Source organism: Gallinula chloropus (assembly GCF_964237585.1).
Source record: "Gallinula chloropus genome assembly, chromosome: 16".
NCBI lineage: Eukaryota > Metazoa > Chordata > Aves > Gruiformes > Rallidae > Gallinula > Gallinula chloropus.
This window is the reverse complement of record NC_140101.1, coordinates 8,917,657-8,933,473: the sequence shown is the minus strand read 5'-3', so window position 1 is coordinate 8,933,473 and position 15,817 is coordinate 8,917,657. Positions and strand designations below refer to the sequence as shown.

At 45.6% G+C, this 15,817-nt stretch overlaps 1 protein-coding gene across 1 annotated transcript in view; it reads right to left on the bottom strand.

Moving 5' to 3' along the window:
• KCNB1 (potassium voltage-gated channel subfamily B member 1) overlaps window positions 1-15,418 on the bottom strand; it is a gene marked incomplete at both ends in the record, with an annotated part of 125,989 nt that extends 110,571 nt beyond the window's left edge. Inside the window, one exon of the mRNA XM_084271536.1 lies at window positions 14,852-15,418. Coding sequence (XP_084127662.1) covers window positions 14,852-15,418 — 567 coding nt within the window. The remainder of the gene's footprint in view (window positions 1-14,851) is intronic.
• Between the last annotated feature and the right edge of the window lie 399 nt (window positions 15,419-15,817).

The window sequence follows — 15,817 nt, the reverse complement described above, 5'->3', positions numbered from 1 at the left end:
CATTAGCTGTTGATCACCTAAGATGGAATCAAAGAATCTCCCAAGCTGGGAGGGAACCATAAGGATCATGGAGTCCAACTCCTGGCTCCACACAGGGCCAGCCAAGTCAAAGCATAGAACTGAGTGCATCATCCAGATGCTTCTTGACCTCAGTCAAGCTCGGTGCTGGTGACCACTTCCCTGGGAAGCCTGTGCCAGTACCCGACCCCCCTCTGTAAAGAGCCTCTTCCTAACATCCAATCTAAACCTCCCCTGGTGCAGCTTCATGCTGTTCCTTTAGGTTCTACCACTGGTCACCAAAGAGAGGAGATTGGCACCTGCCCCTTCACTTCCCCTTGTCAGGAAGCCACAGACCGCAAGGAGGTCTCCCCTCAGCCTCCTCTTCTCCAGGCTGAACAGAGCCTGGGACTTCAGCCTCTACTCATAAGACTTCCACTCCAGATCCTTCTCCATCCTTGTTGCCCTCCTCTGGACACTACAATAGTTGTGTGTCCCTCTTATCCTGCAGCACCCAAACCTGCCCTGAGGACTCGAGGTAAGGCCACCCTAGCGCAGTGCAGAGTAGGACAATCCCCTCCCTGGACCAGCTGGCCATGCCATGCTTGATGTACCCCAGTTTGATGGGTTGGCCCACCTGGCTGCCAAGACTCCCAAATCCCTCTCACATGGCTGGCCTCCAGCATCTTATCCCTCAGTCTGTATGTGCAGCCAGGGTTGCCCCTTCCCAGGTGCAGAATCTGGCACTTGTCCTTCTTAAACTTCATGCTTTCAGTGATTGCCCAGCTCTCTAATCTGTCCAGGTCTCTCTGCAAGACTTCTCCACCCTTAACAGATACTAAATAAAAAAAGACAACAGCTGGCCAAACTAAGCTTTATCTATATTCCTTCTGAAGAATACAAGCAGAAATTATGCTGTATCAGCAGGGCAGTAAAAAAACAGACTGTATTTAGTTTGCCTCTTGTATTAGGGCTCTGGTGTAGTACACAGCAGAGAAGGGGTGCCCAAGGGATTTGTGTTCTACCAAGAAAGCACAGGAAAAGCAATGAAAGATTTTCTGTCTTTTGCAGATATTGGTCAAAGACACAAGAGAAAAACCACCTTTTGGAGTTTGTGCAGAAAGCTCCTAACAAAGCCATGACCCTGATCTGCCAGTATCAGCCACACCTCTGCCCAGCAGACCATCATCTCTCTCAGTTTGGGTTTTCATCCCGCCTGTATGGAGGGAAGACACACAACAGAACAGCACAACACTATAGAGCTCATTCAAGAACATCAAGCTAAATTTTGACTCACTAGATTCACCAGAAACATTCTGGCAAGGACCACAGCAAGGAAGTCAATGGTGAAGGGTTTCATTGAAAGAAAGAGGCTTCTTAGGAGGGGTTTGCAGTGTACTTCTGATGCAAAAGATCATTCTGTGTGCAGGAAGAGGGATCCTATTACCAGCATTATGGCTTACTGCCCCCAAAAAATGCTAAGGAAAAGAACTATTCCAGCAGGTAGATGATAACGAAGGGAACAAGGGATGAAATGACAGTACATATTTGAACTGTTTCAGGACGTGGTGTAAATGGAAAAAAGAAAAAATAAGGAAGAGACTTAGCTTCCCTGAGGATATAAAGTCAGCTACTGACAGAAAGGATCTGATTTGCTGACCATTTAGACACACAACTGCACCATACACAATAATATGTCTAATTTGCACACAATTATCCTGTTTTTTCCACATGCAGATTAAGTAATTGCTGGTATAAACCTCAAGATACATTTGCATATTCCAACTATCTGATTTGCATGCTAAATCAGAGCAACTGTCTGTGAAACCCAGCTCTTCATTCTTCCTTTGCACACACATGCTTGTCTACATCTACTCAGAAAAAGACCACAGATTACCTCTGTCTGGAAAGTATCAGTAACTCACTCATGTACTGAAACTGGCACTGAGTGCCTAGGGGAATGCTTCCCAGTTGCTGTAGGATTAGTTTATAGCAACAAAACCCATGATGCAACCAGCTTAGGTGAACTAAGCCAGAAGAGCCAAAGCACTAACTTTCTCTCTGTATCTGCCCCGCCTCTGGGCAGGAGGAGGATGACCAAACAGGTCCTTTAATCCCTTGTTGCTCTGCACAGTTCAGAGCCCTACTGGAAACTGGGATCTCAGTTTAAGTGAGCAAGTGGTGGTGAGATGAGCAGCACAGCTGAAGAGCAGGCAGAGGAGAGGCATGTCATCCTTCTGCCACTCCTGTTCAAGAGACAGGCCCCTTTGGATACAAAATTAGTAATTATGGAAACTAATCCCAAACTTTTCTAAAGCAGTTTTTGTTTTCTCTGTAAAACATATTTATTACTTGTTTTGGGGTACCAAACACTAGCTATGAGTCAGGACAGTGTTGCACTTAGTGATACATAAACACTGAACAAGAAGATGCATCTTCCTACAAGGACTTTATGAATCAAATAAATTACTTATATAAATCCTGTCAGTGGCATCACCATGCCTAAGTTATCTGGACCACGAAGCAAGTTTTCCAGAAGACAGTGCAAACTAGTAAGCATTTCATAACCACTTTACAAGAAGCTCTTAAAAGCATCTTTTAAAATAATTACTAAGCCAAGTAGGTTTCATTCATGGCCATTCACTCACAGCCAGAAACTTCAGCAAATTCTTTCTTTAGCTCAACAGACACACCAAAATAATGGAATTATACCTGGCCCAGTGTTCAGTAGAGGGGAAAGAGAGGCCAGATATCACTCTGGTAGGACCCAATGCATCTGCTTAGCATGATGAAGGTCTTGTATTTCAGTAGGTAAATGGCATATGCTACAGCTGGCTTTGGTGAGGGCCGCAGGCATGAAATTAGACCATTCCATGGGATTGCTGGAAGTTTAAAGTTACTCCTACAGAACTACATTGTGTTAACACAGCGCGTGAACACACCCATTAGAAAATGAACTCGGGGATGCAATTCGATCTCTAGAATGCAGCACATCTTGTGTTTGATAGAAATATCTCCCTACCAGGACAGCCCAAGAGTGCTCTGTCCTGTGCTGCTGAGCCACATACAAGAACCTAGGACCAGACCAGACACAGAAAGCATTGGGCCCATTGGTACCTTGGGCAGCATGAAGGATGTGTGAGGTTCTTGCTCCTGAAAAGCTCCCTTTGACAAGGTGTGCTTCAGTCAAGGCAGGGCTAGTAGGCCCCAGATCAGTAGGAATCAATCAGATTTCACACACTACACCTCACCTGCTTCAAGTTTACGTGGAAGCATCAAAATAACAGTACATAGAACCCAATCTAGCTGGAGTCACCTACCAAGCCCACAACTTTGTCAGAATAAACCAAAAGTAAATGCCATTTGCCATCTCCACCAGCAGGTGAAACTCGAGGTTGACATTTCTCAGAGGTGTTGAGACCTTCAGCACTACTGGGAACACAGGCTACACCACCATCTCCCAGTCCCAACACCAAGGTAACGTATATATTAATACATTGCAAGAACTGGCAGGTATTTAACACTGAAACCCACAAGTGCTGTTGTGTGAGCCTGCCTTCCTCATATTAACAACTAACACATTGAAAAGACACGGCTTTTCCCAGCTAAACTCCACAAAACCTGCTGAGATCAATCACTTACCTGAGGAAGATTAGAGGCTAAGAAGAACAGTATGTTGTCTAACCTTAGTTTAATTCAGCTCACTGGCAACAGGCATGAGGCACAGCTATGAGGTGAGGGGGAATTTGCTGCCAGAACACTGGTATTTATTTTTTATACCTGTTCTACTCTAATTAAAAGCTATTCTTTCTACAAACAAATCCCTGAGTGATACCAATCAACATGGTAAGGCACAGATGCTCATGCAAGCCTTTGTCCAAGGGCTGAGGAGAAAGAACTAAGGGAGCTTCCCAGTCCATGCTGAACAGGACATCCTAAAGCTTTTGTTCATGGAAGAGCAAGAGCTACATTAGATGGGGCCACCACAAGAGCTCCTTCCCCTGCAAAAGCAGGCTCAGCCTGGGATCAGCTCTGCAGTGGCTCCCTGTGGAACAAAAGAGAGAGGAGGAGCAGTCAGAGATTAAAAGCTCAGGTGTGACAGCCACAAGCTCCAGGATGCTTTACTTTTCTGGATCAGGTTTGCTCTTGCCTGTATCTGGGAGATTTTCTTATTTACTATTTCTTCTGCATTGTCATATTTAAGTGTAGATTGATAATAATAGTTACTGCACCAGACAGTCATGAGGATTGCTTAATTAATGTTCATGAAGCACTTTAAGATTCTCAGATGAAAGGAGCTAAGAAATGCAACGTATAATTATTATGTATTATTAATAAACTCCTGGCACATTGACAGGAGTGGAGACAACACTTCCCCCCTCACGGTTCTTTTCTAAGAAGCTTTAACTCTTATGCAAAGATGGACAGATTTACCAAAAATTCATAAAAGAAACAAGGAGTGAAAGATCCCTATTCCACCACAGAGGCTGGGTTCTTCTGATAGCAGACAACAAACATTGCCTCAGAAACGAGTTACACTCCTTTTCTATCCAGATACTTGATGAACACATAGTTCTTGAGAATGGCCAGATGTGGAGTAGTACAAGGATGTTACAGTAATAGCGGAGGCGGTCAAATGTATTGATTACAAGAAGCTTAATGTGTGCTCACTATAGTTAATAAAAGCATACAATGCAGAAAAAGTTAAGTGTGCAGAGTGATAGGTGGACATTTTGCAATAACCAGAGAAATGACAGGTGTGAACAATGTTTTTCAGAGCTGAGAAAGAGCCACATACAAGCAAGATTGCCAGAAACCTGAAAAAAAAAAAAAAGAATCCAGTCTGAGATGGATTCCTACACAGTTTCAGGGAGGTATTTAGCTCTTCCTATCACAGCTGCCTCTTGAATGCTTACGGCAGGGATCCAGCTGCACCAGAGGAAAACATGGTCCAGGGATTAGAGGAGGATTACAACTCCATTCCTTGCTCCATCACAAGCCCTTAGAAGCCAGTTAGTCCCTTTGTACCCTCTGCCAAGTACATTGGGATAACTGTGTCTCTCCTTCATAAGACAACTGGGAGATGCCAGGGTAGAAAAAGCTAGGGACTAGACACTGAATCACTGAGAAAAGTGAGAAAAAAATTGACATAGCCACATGCAAGGCTTCTCAGGCAACCAATGAGCTGCTCCTGGTGCTACATTTCCATTCCCAGTTTATGCTACTATCAGGTACCATTGAAACTAGCCAAGCAAAGCACACCTGCAGCATGCAAAAGATTTTCTGTGTCATGGAAAGTGTGCTTACTTTGCTTGGAAAATTCATACCCCCTACAAAAGATTTTAAGTATTTGAGACCCACATCTTCAATTTATTCATTTAGCAAAATGAAGGATTTATTTTTTTTAAGAGATACCCACAAGGAATCTTAAGCCTAAAATAAAATTTGGTAAGTATAATCACATTTTAGAAACATTTTGTCCATCAGGACCAATCAGAGAACATTTCTGGTGTTTATGTTGTTTATATACTGCAAATGAGATTTACAACTCCATTTTGCTCAAAAATGAGCAAGGGCAAATGGACCTAAATAAAACAAAACTAATCTGTGCTTTTGGCTCTGCACATGAATCTGAACAGCACTGAATAAGTTGAACTCATAATAACTGGAACTGATTACATACGACAGGAAAAATGAACTTTAAAATAAATTCTTCCTTCCATTTCTTTTGGCTGTTTGACATGGGTTTTTTAGTGACACAAGAGTTGATGGATGCCTCATGGATGTTGTTTTTCACATGAGATTTGTCAATAGGCGATTCACAAACCAACAAGTGCTTCAGTTTTTGCTTTGCTATTGATTTCTCTTGCCCAAACCCAGGTTTCAGACACAACCAAGCAGCAGAGTGCTGAGTTAAGGCCACCTCCCCACACTGCAATGCCTCAGGAAGAGGCACAATACATCCCCAGCCCTCGGACCAGCAGTCTGTATCGTTGGACCAGAAGAACTCCAGCAAAACACAGGAGTCACAACCAGAACGGGAGAGACTTGTGAATGGGGAAAGAGGGGAAGTTCCTAAAAATGTCAATACATCTTTGAGGCCAGGCAGGGGCTGGATGCTGAGGGAAGGGCTGGCTATCATCATCTCACCTAGAGGTGGCACGGGATGGGTCACAGCAGGGAGGGAGCAACAGTGCAACCTTCTACTCCCAGAGAGGACCATGCCACAGGGTCTCTCCTCTGAAAAACCACATGAAGCTGAAGGGGACAGGGAGGTGCTGCAACCCTGGGTTGGGAAGAGTTAATTAGGGGCAGATTGGGAGATTCAGTAGGGAAAGAGATGTATGGTACCCCAAAGACCCTTGTCCTTGTAGGTCACACAGGAGCTTTCCTGGCTGCTACCTAAAGTTTGCTAAAGGGAGCTCCCAAGCTACCAAAAAGCCTATGCTCTGACCAGTTACTGTCCCTGATATTCACGTAGATGCTGCTGCTATCAAAGGTAGCAATTGTTTGTTTGAGGATACACTACTCCCCTTAGGTTATATTTTTGAGTGTTTCATTTCCTGTGCTCAAAGAGGAGCAGGTTGCTAGGATTGGGAATTTTTAACTGAAAGTAAATGCCTTCCTTAATCAGGTTGATTTTGCTACAAAGTAATTCCCATATGGAGGAACAAGTTTAAATATATTTATGTGCCCATACACATCAATATAACCTGCACTGGATATGCTTTACTATGACTATATAATTCCACAATAGATTCCTTTAAGATGTTTATGTACGTTAGACTACATACATATAGAGTCTCACAGTTAGACAGCACCCCAGCCTTAGTGTCAGAATTGCATCAGAGTGCTGAAAATGCCCAGTACAAACCTTTCTAGCTCTAGGAGAGAAAACCTTCCCACTTTTCTGTGGCCACTCATACCCCACTTGTGCTGAAACAAAGAGAGGTTTGATTTCTCACTCCACCCCCTAGGATAAACAGTCAGTGGCTGCTAGTACCTCTCCCTCTGCAATATCATACTGTAGGCAGTGGAAAGCTCACCTATACCATAAAAAAGTACTGGTGACGTGAGATGGGGGAAGCCAAGGCATGTGTCCCCCCAGCTGTGCCCTGGCCCTCCTCACTGACCTTGGGCAATGATCACCTCTTCACTTTAAGATGGGGATAATACATATATCACGGGTTTGTCCTGGCCTTAAGTAATCCATCTTTTCAAAGCACTTTGAGAGCTTTGCTTGATGAGTACAGACATTATTAATACTCACTTGCTCCCATTACATTCAATGTGAGTTTTACCCTCCACAGTAGCAGAGCTGGGGTTGCTGGTGTTACTGGGGGACCTAGAAAATAAATGTGCTTAGTATATTTAAATACTGGCATTTTGGGAGGGGCTTTAGCAGGTACAAAGGCACAGTGGATGCATAAGGAAGCTCAGCACTCTTCTAAACTTGCTCTAGAATAAAGAGTAGAATTTTTTCGTTAAAAATCAGAAAGAGACCTCACCAAATCCTGCTGGTAACCACATTCGGGCAGTGCCAGATTGTAAAGGAGACAGGGGAGGCCAGGAAAAGCTCGGACAACAGAAAGAAACCAGAGACCAGCCAAACGCAGGGTGGGAGGCTTACTGCAAGGTTTCCTTTTGCTGTACTGAGTAACCAAGAACACCAGGAGGTGAATGCGTGGCTGTTGCCCCAGGGACTACACTTAGGGCAAGGTCATCTTAAAGAGAGCCAAAGCTAAAGCAGCTCAGGCATGAGAGTTAAGCGACAGACTGTGGGACAGGGATCCTTAAGCTGTTGCCATCTCCTAGGTCCATGGCATTGAGCAACACAAAGCAAATTTACCAACTCAGCCCCTGAAGCAGTTTGCCCCATAAGGACAGCTACCTCCAAGGCTGAGCTCAGCCATCGCCGTACCACAGCACCAGTGCTCCCAGTCCTACTACAACAGGCAGAAAGCCAGCCCAGCCCGTGACAGAGCTGAGCTTCTAGATCTAGGAAACAAAACTGGTCAACTCTCATAACAGTAAGGGTTTGATTCTTGTCTGCTTTAATGCAGCAGAAGCAGTGACAACATACAGCCTCCACCTATAGCTGCTTCAGAGAAGGCTGTTAGTGTCTTGCTCACATTCAATGACCCCATTGTGCCTCTTCTGTTGCTGCCAGATATCTCCATGGAGTAAATCATATTGACTGTGTTTATTACAAGAACTAAGTGATCGGCTGTGAACTTTCTTTGACATAAATATTTTGCCATTAGCAATGACAAATAGCAATGCTCATGTTGTAAAAGCAACATCGGATTATTCCTCTCCGTGGGGGCATTCACATCAACAGAAATCAGAAGAAAACTCTGATTGTTGGGATCAAGAGGAGCAGGTAAAAGGAGGAACATGATGGCAAGGATATTTATCCCACTGTGTATGAAGAGTTAAATGAATGCAGTGGTTTTTAAAAATTGAGAAGAATTTATCTTTCTGCATAGTGCCTCTCCACAGCTCTGAGCACATCTGCAGTCAGTGCACACCCAAGGGCCACAGCAGGCTTGGCTCTGCTGGATGTGCAAGTGCTCTGCACAGCTGCCAGCCGAAGCTGCACCCACACTTTGTGGGCATTACAGCATGCTGACATGTCCTGGATGGATCAGGCCCCGCAGTCTTCCCCTGAATCCCATTACTAAACCTCTGCAGTTACAGCTGAACAGAATGGGGATTTTTCATTCTTGTAACGTTTCCTACACGTTTAAGTGAAAATGTTGACACCTTAAACCATATCTGCTTGCAGGCTGAGTAGGACGGGACAACATTGAGCAGCAAAGGGAATTAATTTCTCAGAGAGATTTTTTAAAGGTACATATGAGAGCTGGTGCTTTAAAAATAGAATTGACTACATTTCTACAGCACAGGTCCCCTAAGGATTTCAGACCAAGCATATAAGCTCATCAGATCCCTGCTGAGGCAGGTAGTCTCACACAGATGTGGATGCTCAGGTTCAGGGAGGACCACAAACTGGCTCCAGGCTCTCCTAGCTGAAAGGTTACAGAGAAGTTAAAACTCCAGGAGTATGCCTACATACATGTTTATGTATTATGTATGTCATGGGCTGTGTGTCAAGTACATCACAAGAACTGCCAGGTGTAACAATTTCAACCTTCCTATTATAAAATCCTTTAGAGACAGCAGATCTGCAGGTGTGTATTATAAACTGCTGACCCCAGATCATTTTCAGGCAGGAAATGCCAGGTTGCTTATTGCCTGGATCCAAGGGCTGCTTAGGGCTGCTGTAACAGGTCTGCAGAAAGGATCACCTTTGAAGGGTGGTCCAACCTGGAGAACTTAGAACAAACTTGTGGTCGCCAGATACATCCCATGCAGGAAATAACATGGGATGTTGCGTTAGGGATGTGGGAGACTTAACAAGCCAGTGTGACATCATGGCCAGGATACCTCTGATGTTACAGGGCCCCACAGCAAGATTCTTTAGAGACAGGATGGAATTGCAGGACATAGTTACCAGGCTCTCAGTATTACTAGGGTTTAGGTTTTTTTCCCCCCAAACTGGGAATTTAAGGAGGCTGTAATGCAGAGGAGTTCTGGAAACTGGCAGCACAGCAAACTGTTGGGGGAAGGTCATCAGTAAGACAGAAGCAAGACACTTGCAGGGCACTAAACACAGGAATTAGGGCTCCCCAGACAAAAGGTTTAAGAGGTTCACTGGGAGGACAAACACCCAGAAAGGAGCTGTAGGATGAAGAGAGACTGATACAGAGCAGCAATCATTTGTGTCCCCACAGGGCATTGCTGTGCTAGAAACCCAGCAATAAGCTATAGGCCAAAGTGGCAAATCCCTGAACCTGGGGGAAAGGCTTTGGAATGAGGCTCTGCTTTTGAGGATCTCTGAGGACAGGAGTTTACTTTGAATGAAGGGAGTAAGTCCTCTATATATAGCAGAAGAGCCAAGGCAATAGCTGCAACAGGAAAATAAAAGCCGAAGATGCACGCAAATTATGGTCAATCTGGCTTTAACAAGGTGAACATCTGCCCTCTGATGGGAGCCTCAGAGACAGAGAAGAGGTAACTGTGACCCCTGCGATTAGGGAGAGGGTTTTCCTCTGCTGAATGCTAAATTCAGGCAGGTTTAGAGATGAATGAAAACTGCATGCCATAAGGGAAGGCCAGGAATAGAAAGCCCACGTGGGGGAAGAACGCTCTAGATGTAGCGAATGCATCTCTGAGAGGCTTTATCATTCTTATTTTCTCACTATCAACAATAATAAGAAAAGAGTTTACAGAGCAACCTCCCCAATCCCTAAGCAATGCATCCAGAGATTAGCAGCAGAGAGCAGTGGGCAGCTCGAGAAAAGCTGTTCAACAAATGTAGAGGCACGCATAATAAGATTACTGAATTGGAGTTGCATGTTTTCAAGGATAAACGTGATATTATTACACTGGCAAAGGCATAGTAGGAACAGAAGAAAGCATAAGAAATAGCCTGCCAGAACAGAGGTATTGCTGCAGCTGAGCTCCCAACAGGACAGGGAAAAGTGGGAAGTGGAAGCAGAGAGGAGGAGAGGAAGTGCACATCCTACTTGACATGCAGATATGCAGAGAAGCTTTTTGCAAAAAAAAAAAAAAACCTAAATGGGTGATGTCATCATGTTTTTCTCAGCCTTCAGGACAGCGAGAGAAAAATAGCTGAAAACCGCACATGCAGAGGAGTCTGTAAGACAAGCAGACTTCCCCTCCCCCCATACAACACTAATTGCTCAAATATTGATTGGGGAAATCATTTGTAAGGACAAGAAAGGATTTCTTTTCCTTCTAATAGGTAAAAAGGGCTATATTCTTGCAGAGTTGCTGGAAAGGTCCAGGTGATCAGAGGATTTCCAAGACTACATAAGTTAATTAAGATGTTGAACTGGTCTAATTTGTTATTTGTCTATACTGGAAAGCACTTGAACAGCTGCAGTCTGACTTTTCAGGATGCCATGAAGTCTACTTAAAACTAGAGACTGGCTCTCCCATGGGGCGGGAATGTTTCACCAGGCAGGTAGGCCTACAGATCCTGACTAGCTAGAAAAAAACAGCTACAGGAGGAACTTCTGCTTTGGAAACCCAGGGCTGCTAGCTGGGTTGTGGGTGACAGAAACCAGCTGCCCAAGCTTAGAGTAATTAAGATTAAAACCCAAACCAGAGCACTGGGGAACTAGTGCTCTGACACAGACACTAAGTCCCAAGAAAGAGCAGCACTTCTACTTGGCTTCTGGAGAGCTGCTTTTCTTTCGTAAGGAAAGGAAAATTACCATACAAGAAAATGCAATAGCTACTCCAGAAAGTATCTGCACCTCATCTTCATCTAGGGTAAATCCAGACAGAAGCGAGCACCAGAGAGTCCTCTATGGTTAAAAATGGATGTGAGAGTACACCAAAGTACAGGAAGAATACTATTTAAAAAACAAAACCAAAAAATAAACTACCAAACTATTAAGGGAGACTGGGAGAATGATAAAAATAAGCATGAACATGCAAAAACAGTGATTGCAGGAAGAGGAGGAGGCATCCACAAAGACTGCAGTGAGTGCTTCTCAGGGATATACAGGCAAATAGAGTCACAGGAAGCAGGAGAGACTGATCCTTTACAATACCTTGTAAGGCTAGCCAAGAGAGAAATGAAGAGTTTCATCAAATAACTGCCCAACAAGTATTTTTCTTCATTTGGTAGAGGGAGAGCCCCTCAGTGCCCAATTTTGCGCGTAGGGGTTTTCCCACTGGGCAAGGGGAGCGCAGCACAGCAAGTGCCTCCAAACTGACTGAACTGGTGGGTGAAACGGTGCAGGTGCCTGTTGCAGCACCCTGGGGGAGAGCTGGAGTGCTGCCCGGCAGCTCTTTGGCACCTCACACGAGGATTGTGCTGCTTGGGTTACAGCTGTGAGGGGCTGCAGCATCACAGGAAGGGAGCAAACACCCCTCTCCTAGCGTGAGGGGTAACAAGACAGCAAGCCTGAGGCTTCAGCAGCTATCTGATGCCTCACTGGAGAAATCTGGACACTCTCAAAGAGTGGGTATTACAAAATCTCACAGAGTGTTCTTTCCAGTCACGTACAGGGTGAAGCATCACACATAAATAAGACACTGCTTGCCACGAGGTGGTTAGTTTAAAAGCCAGACAGATTAGTCAAAAGATACGAGTAAATCCCCAGTGGATATAACAGCAACAGAAATTAAGGTCTGGGGGATTATTCTTCTTACTTGAAAGCTGTTTTCACCCCTGAGGTACATCACATGTAATTCCTTTTAAAACAAAACAAACAAAACCTATACAAAGACACACAAACCTAAAGCAAAACAAACAAAACCCCACCACCCAAACCCAAAGAACCCCTGCAAATAGAAACCAACTTGTGCTCTCAGTATTTAACCAGTCCCATTCTGCAGAAAGCTGTTTATGGAGGAATCTTGTTAGGTGGTGTGCAGACAATGTCAACATACAGAGAACACAGACAAAAATACTGAGAAGTTAGACAAAAGGACATGGCTTACAAAGGGATAGTGCTGGGTTTAGGGGAGAACCTACATTTGTAGCCATTTTCTAGACTTCCTAAAGACAATATGAAGGGAACCTGCATTTCTTACATGTAAAAGTAAAAACATTTGCATTGAGTGGCACAAGTCTGAACAAAAAGAATAGAGTAGCAGACATTTCCTCAAATATTTTAGGTCCTCCAGTGACAGTCATTAAACCTTAGAATGGTTTCCTCTGTTTCCTTTCTGTAAAAACAGCCTGAGCTCCCAGACCTGGCAAAGCAGATGGACTTTGGCTTCAGGAAAGGTAACAGAAGTTCCTGAAGGCCCGTGGCCTCTGCAAAAGCGCTCCACTGAGCAGACAGCTGAGGAAAGCTGACCAGGAGCTGTCAAGGCAGAGGCTCAGATTTGGAAAATGCAGCCTGAAACAGAGCCTGGACACAGCTGGTTAGGTCAGATAACAGGTCAGGCTGCCAAGTCTCTCTCCTCACGTCCTTCCATCAGGAGTTGAAGACTGGGTCCAGCCTGTTCAGTATGTGGAATGAATTCTCATGAAGGTGATCAAAGCAAGGGGCATACTCTAGCATGAGAGAAGAGCTCTCCACCAGCAGGGAGAAAATTGGCTAAAGAACAGACTTAGCAGCTCTTCTGTCCCTGCCTGGTAAGCTAGTTGTTCAGCATGTCCATTTTCCTTGCTAGGTTTGAAATGAGTAGAAACCTATGGTTGGGAACTGCTGGAATATCTGAGGTCCCTTTTCATTACAGTAACAAAGTCACAGAATGGTAGCTTGAAATGGGTAGGATAGTAATGCATTACCATTCCCTCTCAATTAATCCAGAGCCTGCAATGCTGAATACACTTACTCTGAGAATTTTCTCAGAAAATGAAGCTAGAGTGTATTTAATTTATAAATCACAAAAGACACTTATTTGGCAAGAATGACCCCTGCTCATATACAATAAATCATGAGCATCAACAGTCTCTAATGGATTTTGAGTCAGTGCCATAGACAGTGAAGCCCGGGGCCTGTGTTTCAGGATTCCAGGACTGTGCCAAAGGAGCCTTATAAATGATTAATGCATTCAGCACTGTGTCACCCGTGCCATTGGAGAGAAAAAGACATTCTGAGGCTCCGTTTGTCATTAAAAAAAAGTGATAATTGGTTCAGCAGCCAACCATGCCTTTCCCTTCCCCTGCCAGAATGAGCCATTTAGTTCCACACTTCATAAAATCCTTTCCCAAAACTTTCATACATGCTCTTGGTTCATGATGTGAAACATTTCAGTAATAGAGAGGGAAAGAAGAGGTCTGTTTTCGTAAGTAGCCCACCAAAGCCAGACTTCCTATGGGTGAAGCTAAGGGAGGTGACCTTAAAGAGGTAGCTGGGGTCTCTCTTCTGCTACTTTGCCCACCATGAGGATATTAGTACACAGAAAATTCAAGTTTTGGTCCCTACTGCTCAGTCTCTCATGCTTTTCAGTTATTCATTCCACCTCTTCCCCTTCCCTTTTGTCCCCATGGTTACTAAATCATTGTGTTCGCAGAGATTTTCCTCACTGAAGAATATGTGACTAACATGAGGCAGCTAAATTATCAGAGCCAACTCTGACATTGTTTTCTCTTAACATGGATCTTCTCTTCCAAGCACCTTCAAATAGATCTGTTGCACTGGCACCAACTTCCAGAGTAAGCAGCACTTCAGCTACTGACAGTGATGGAGTTGCAGCAGTATTGCATTTTATTGACTTAAACCAGACTGGATTCAAGTAAAGGGTGAAAACTCACACACTTGCTTTTAGTAGTCCCACAAGCCTAGGAGTGCACAATACAAAAAATGGAACGTATTTCACCACAGAATTTTAAATTTGAGCCCTACAGGGAAAGGCATTATTTCCTGACCGGACCTGGGTCTAATTGTTGCAAGTAGATTTCTTCTTAAAAGCCAGTTTGGTTAAGCAGTAGGAGACACTCATGTTTTAGGCACAAAGAAATCTCTACTACAAAATGCACCAATACAGGCCACTGGATAACAAGACTACTAACCTTCAGGCACGGCAATCAGCGTATGCTGACCCTGGGGGGCCAGAGGAACTGCTCCCACACCGAGCAGCCTAGACTGCCCCAAGGATATCATTTCCAAACTACCCCAAAAAAAGATACATTAAACCTTGTTTGAATCTGGGAGGCCTTTCTCCCCTTCACTCACAGCATCCATCCAGCCATGAGTGCCCTGCTGCTAAAGCAAGGGTAGCAGGGCAATACCTCATGTAAGCATCACCACAGTCACAAGCAGATATAGACAAGACTTGAGAAGAAATCTGATCTTACCTTGGCCGCTACTGAGGAATTGGGCTTCTCCAGGAGGTCCCAGAGCTTCTTCCTTTTGTCAGCACAGCAAGTGTTATCAAATTCCTCCCCTTCCCTTTCCCTGAGGGTCTCAGCTTCTCTCTTGAGCTCCTCGTTCATCTGCTCCTTCTTCTGGTGGTAGCGGGCCTGGCAGCAGGACTCTAGGTAGATCTCATCCACCCCCCAGTAGTCCAGCTCCTGGCTGAAGGACAAGGCGCACATCTCCTCCATCATGTGCAGCTTGCCAGTACGGTAGAAGTTCAAGATTGAGGTGAACGCCCCGGGATGCCTGTCGAAGAAGTACTCGTTCTCCTCCAAGTTGTAGTCATCACAGATCTCCATCAGGGAGTCATGCGTGTTGCAGTCTCTGAGCTTACCCAGCCTGGTCCGTGGCAACCTGTCCAAGGTCCGCCAAAGAACCTCATGGGCCAGCCCCCCCACGTTGAGCTTGACCCTTCGGGAGCAGGCCTTGCTCCTGACGATCTCCGTGGGGTCCGGAGGCAAAGAAGTAGTAGAGCGAGATCCATGCTTATTCATCCCCAGAGGCATCGCTGGTCCCGCTCAGGCTGGACGGTCCAAGGTGCGGCGTGCGGCAGGGCGCGCGGGGGCGGCTCTCCTCACCTCTCCTTCCCCTCCATGCCCCGGAGCTGCAAGAGAGGCCAACCATGGGTCCCCGCCCGCTGACCTCGGCGCCCGCGGCCGCCTCGGCGCTGCCTTATCCACGCGCGGGGGAGCGCCCGGCCCCGCTAATCAGCTCAGGGGGTGGCGGCGCTGCACGCCCCGGCCGTGCTGAACCGTGTTCCGCGCCCCGCCGGGCGGGCGGCCGCGGGCAGGCGCTGTCCGCGCCCGCGGTGCTGAAGGCCGCCCGCTCCCACGTGTCGGCCCCGGCGCTGCCGCCGAGCTCCCCCGGGCGGCGGCCGGGTGTTCCCCCCCGCCCCCCACTCCTGC